This window comes from Orycteropus afer, unplaced genomic scaffold (assembly GCF_000298275.1).
Source record: "Orycteropus afer afer isolate SDZICR_OR568_19922 unplaced genomic scaffold, OryAfe1.0 scaffold00370, whole genome shotgun sequence".
NCBI lineage: Eukaryota > Metazoa > Chordata > Mammalia > Tubulidentata > Orycteropodidae > Orycteropus > Orycteropus afer.
In genome coordinates this window covers 404461-408958 of record NW_006921957.1, presented here as the reverse complement: position 1 = coordinate 408958, position 4498 = coordinate 404461, and the positions used below count along the sequence as shown (strand labels likewise).

Sequence of the window (4498 nt, the reverse complement as noted above, 5' to 3'; positions counted from 1 at the left end):
CGTCGACCCTCCACCCTACCAAGCATGACATCCTTCTCCAGGGAATGGTCCCTTCTTACAACATGACCAAAATAGGTGAGACAAAGTCATGATTCACAGCAACCCGTCCTTGGGTTTCTGAGGTAGTATAAATATATATTTCAAACAGAAACAAACAAACAAACAAAAAAACTTTTTCTACCCCTTATAGTATCTGGGACACTGCCTAGCATATAGAAGGCAAAAACTATACATTTCTTAGTAGCTGGTTGATGAATGACCAGGTCCAGAAGTTAGGAATAATACTAATAACAGTAAACCTTTATATAACACTTACTATGTGTCAAGTGCTGTTCCACATCTTTTACATGGTGTAACTCATTCAAGCCTCACAACCCTTTGATGTAGTTACTGTTTTCCTCATTTTAAAGATGAGATAGTGTCACAGAGATGTTAAGTAACTTGCCCAAACTCACTGTTCAGCTTCAGAGTCTGTGGTTTTGAGTGCTATGCTATGGTGCATCCTGAACTAAGAATGTGATATTGATCATACATTCATTCATCAAATAATTATTAATGTCCATTATATAGGCAAGATTATATTCATCCATCCAATCACCTACCCACCTACCAAACATTTATTTAATGTTGTTGTGCGCCACACAATGTGCTAACTAATAGATGATACCAAGAAGAGTATGACATGGTCCTGACCTACAGGAGCTTTATTCTGGCAGAGCATTTTATAAAAGCCACCAAAGAATTAGGATGAGGGTACCTGGGAGCACATAGGAGGGACACCGTATGCCTCAGGTCAGTCTGCTGCAGTGCTAGCTCTGTATTTTCCCAGGCAGCAGCACCATGAGAATGATGGAACTGATGAAAAGCCAATGATGCTCACCAAAGACAGGTGTCTTTGGCTCTTGGAGCGAGGCACAAGCTGTATTTGTGTACTGAGTCATCAGTATGAAGAGTCTCTCCTGAGCTCTTCTCTCCTCCCTCAGCTATTTGGAATCAAATGTGGTAATTCCAAAGTTTCAGAGTTTGGGGATTTCAAAGGAATACGATGGCAAGCCTAGGTGACAGTAAAAAACCCAATCCAAACCCACTGCCATCGAGCTGATTCTCATGCATAGCGACCCAGTAGGACAGACGAGAACTGCCCTATAGGGCTGCCACAGCTGTAAATCTTTACAGAAGCAGATGGCTATACCTTTGTCTCATGGAGCAGCTGGTGGGTTTGAATCAGTGACCTTTCAGTTTGCTGCTAGGTAACAGCAGCTGACTATAATTCTGTTCTTGTAGCAGGAAATCAGATGCAAACAAAAGGGAGAAGAATACTTTAGAGATACCACTAGACTCCATGCTTAAAGGGTGGAAGTGAAGTTGCAGACAGTAAGCAAATGGGAATGGAATAAGATCCTACAATTTAACCCAGTCAGGTAGGACATTAGGCAGAAAATTCAGGAAGTGACAATAAATGAGTTGAACCAAAAGGAAATGTGCCCAGGTGTCATCCCCGGAAGAAGGGGCTTCTTTTCATGTATATTTTCTGCCACAGGCATGCATGTCTCTCTTCTGCAGTTCACTTCAGCAGCCCCAAGGCAGTGGCAGGGACAGACTCACCGAAGAATCTGTAATCTCCTTGAGGGTCTGGTCTGATCCAACAGCAAAGATAATTTTGGCATCAGGGGTGATGTTAACGCAGTTATAGCTGCAGGACTTGAGCACACATTCTGTCTCTCTTTTTCCTGTGGTCAGATTCCATTCATACACAGCACCATCTGTGCCACCAGAAATCAGCCTGCTGTCATCTGTGTTCCATACAATTGAACGAATCTACAGGGTATGAAGACATATCCAGTTAGAGCATGCACACACACATACACATGCACACACACCAACATGGGAGTCAGTTGCTCAAATGTTCCACTAGACCAAGGCAGAATGTCCTTTCCTGATCCATGTTCTCCAGTAAGCACAAAGCACAGCTTCCTGGGAATGTTTACATTCTGTTTTCTACAATGCTTATAAAATATTGAAGATGAAATGTTTTCATTTCTTTTTCACTTTATGAATATAAAAAAGAAAACAGAATAGTTTCTATAATGTTACAACCAATCAATTATTGTTACATTTAAAATTTAGAAAATATTTAATATTCACAGGAAGCTGCAAAAATAGTTCAGAGAGAGGACTTCTGGAATGGCAGAATAAGGAGCTCAGCTGACCCTCTTTTCAACAAAAAAAGTTAACTGGTAAAAATTGTAAAAGCAATCATATAAAGTCTCTGAAAACTGTTCTAAGGGTGTACAGCAGATGGAGAAACATTCATTCAAGAAAATCTACTCAATCTCGTTAAGGACATCTGTAGTATTTGAGCCATGACCTGCTCCTTTACTCTTCCACTTCTGGAAACATTATGTCTGTGTGCTCTACTCCAGGCCAGGTATGCCCAAGAAGATGGGGACTTCCCCAGTCCCCAGTTTTGGGTTATGGTTTCATCCTAAGAAGGGAAGGCTGATGGCATTTCTCACCTCCACCCCAGCCCCATGTTACAGAAGCTCTATTCCAGGCAGGTGTGGCCAAGAAGACAGGCTCTCACTTCCCCTGTGTGGCCCCACAGGTAAGGTAGAAGCTCTACTCCAAGCTTCATAGGCCATGACTACCAGGCCTCTACTTGCCCTGCTCTAGCTTGCTCATAGGGTGGAGGTCACACCATGAGAGAAAAGCTGAGAAGACCAAGGGTTTCCACCTAACCTCCACTCCCCAAAGTGCTCACTCATAGAGTAGGGATTGTTACTCTTGGAAAAGCAGGTCCCTGAAAGCCCTATGGTACACAGTTCTACTCTGATATACACAAGGTTGCCATGAGTTGGAGTCAACTGCAACTGGTCACCCTGGTTGTTCCCCATCTCTGATGCGGTTGTGCAAGGGTTCTGCCCAGAGATAAATGAGGCTACAAACCAAAGAGCTTGTAGAGCTCTTCCAGACAGACTAACTTTATTTGAAACAGAGTATGGAGAACTTCATGCCTATGGGTGTTGTCTGAAACAATGGAAATATTGGTAGAGAGCAATTAGGAGATGCTAGTAATCCCATGGATACAAGCAAAATGGCATAGTTTGTGAAGGAATGGTTTGTATTTTTCTTCTTGAGTCAGTTTTGGTAATTTGTGTCTTTCTAGGAATTTGTAACATCACTATGAAACGTTCTTATTTATCTCTAGAAACTTTATTTTAAAGTCTCTTTTATCTGATATTAATATAGCTACTCCAATTCTCCAGTAAACAAATGAGGAGGGAACACTTACCAACTAAATTTATGAGGCCAGTACTACCCTGATACCAATAGCAAAGACATCACGAGGAAAACCAAAGACAAGAAAACTAAAGGGCAAGATGGCGGACTAGCCAGAAAGACTGCACAGACCCTCTTCAACAAAGAAAAGGGAAACCAATTAACACAGACACAGAAGATAATCCTGGACCCCTAAACCTTGAAGGGAAGGATATAGAAGTGGACTAAACCCCAACTAGCAGAGGAATTTGAGTGAAAATACCAAAAACGGAGACGGAGCTGCGGTCTGGGAGCAATCCTGAGCGATCCTGATGGCACAGACAGCTTGGAGATTCCCGAGTGGTGGTAGGATCTAAGAATTAACCTAAAAATCACCCTGCTAGCCAGGGACTGCACGGAGGACTGTGCATGGTGGCTGGGGCACAAATGGAGAAGGTGAAGAGAAAGGTGGGCTGAACTGTGGACTTTTGCTGGTCCAGAGGGTGCCACCATTTTGAAGGTTTAAAAAGCAGCTTGACTATTTTGGTTATTTAAAGAGCACTCTCGCAGATTCCTGGGGCTTAAGAACACATTCTGCTTTCCAGCAACCCCAAGGACACTCGGGACCTGCGAGACTGACAAGGTACGAGATTCCTCTTGTTACTCTTAAACCCCGCACCTGCTTGGTGAATAGTGCAGCCATCAACCACTCCCACCTACCTTCTGGGCCCACAGGAACTCCATTACAGTCTGTGTGCTCAGATGGAGCCTGGGTGCCCTGCTGTCTCCTCCACCAATTTTTTTTTCTCTTTTTTTATTTTTATATTTTTCTTTTTCACTTTCTTTTTTTGGTGATCAGTTTGCTTGCATTTGTCTGTTTTAAAACTACTAATATCACTAATACTTTTTTCCTTTTTATTGTTATTCTTAATCTTCCTCTTCCCAGGTCCTATATTTCAGCATTTTTCTTTTCCCCGTGCCTGGTTGAAATTTTTTTTTTTTTTTTTAATTTAAGGGTTTTCTTTTTCTCTCGTGGTTAACCCTGTTCCTTGATTTTCTTTTTGCATTTTTCCCATTTTTTTTCATTTATTATTCTTCTCTACTTTTTTTTTTCTTAGTGCCCTCTCCTCAGATATTGTAGGTTTTCTTGTTTTTTCTTCTTTTTTTCCCCTTTTTCTTTTTTTTGGTTACTGTTCCTGTGTGATTACATGGTGTATTTTTCATCCACGGGCTTTTAGTT

The 4498-nt window shown here is 41.8% G+C and overlaps 1 protein-coding gene across 1 annotated transcript in view; it reads right to left on the bottom strand.

Annotated features, from left to right (window-relative positions):
* Window positions 1-4498, bottom strand: part of CFAP57 (cilia and flagella associated protein 57) — a 143286-nt gene that overhangs the window by 50968 nt on the left and 87820 nt on the right. The window contains exon 9 of the mRNA XM_007953104.2: window positions 1606-1818. Coding sequence (XP_007951295.1) covers window positions 1606-1818 — 213 coding nt within the window. The remainder of the gene's footprint in view (window positions 1-1605; window positions 1819-4498) is intronic.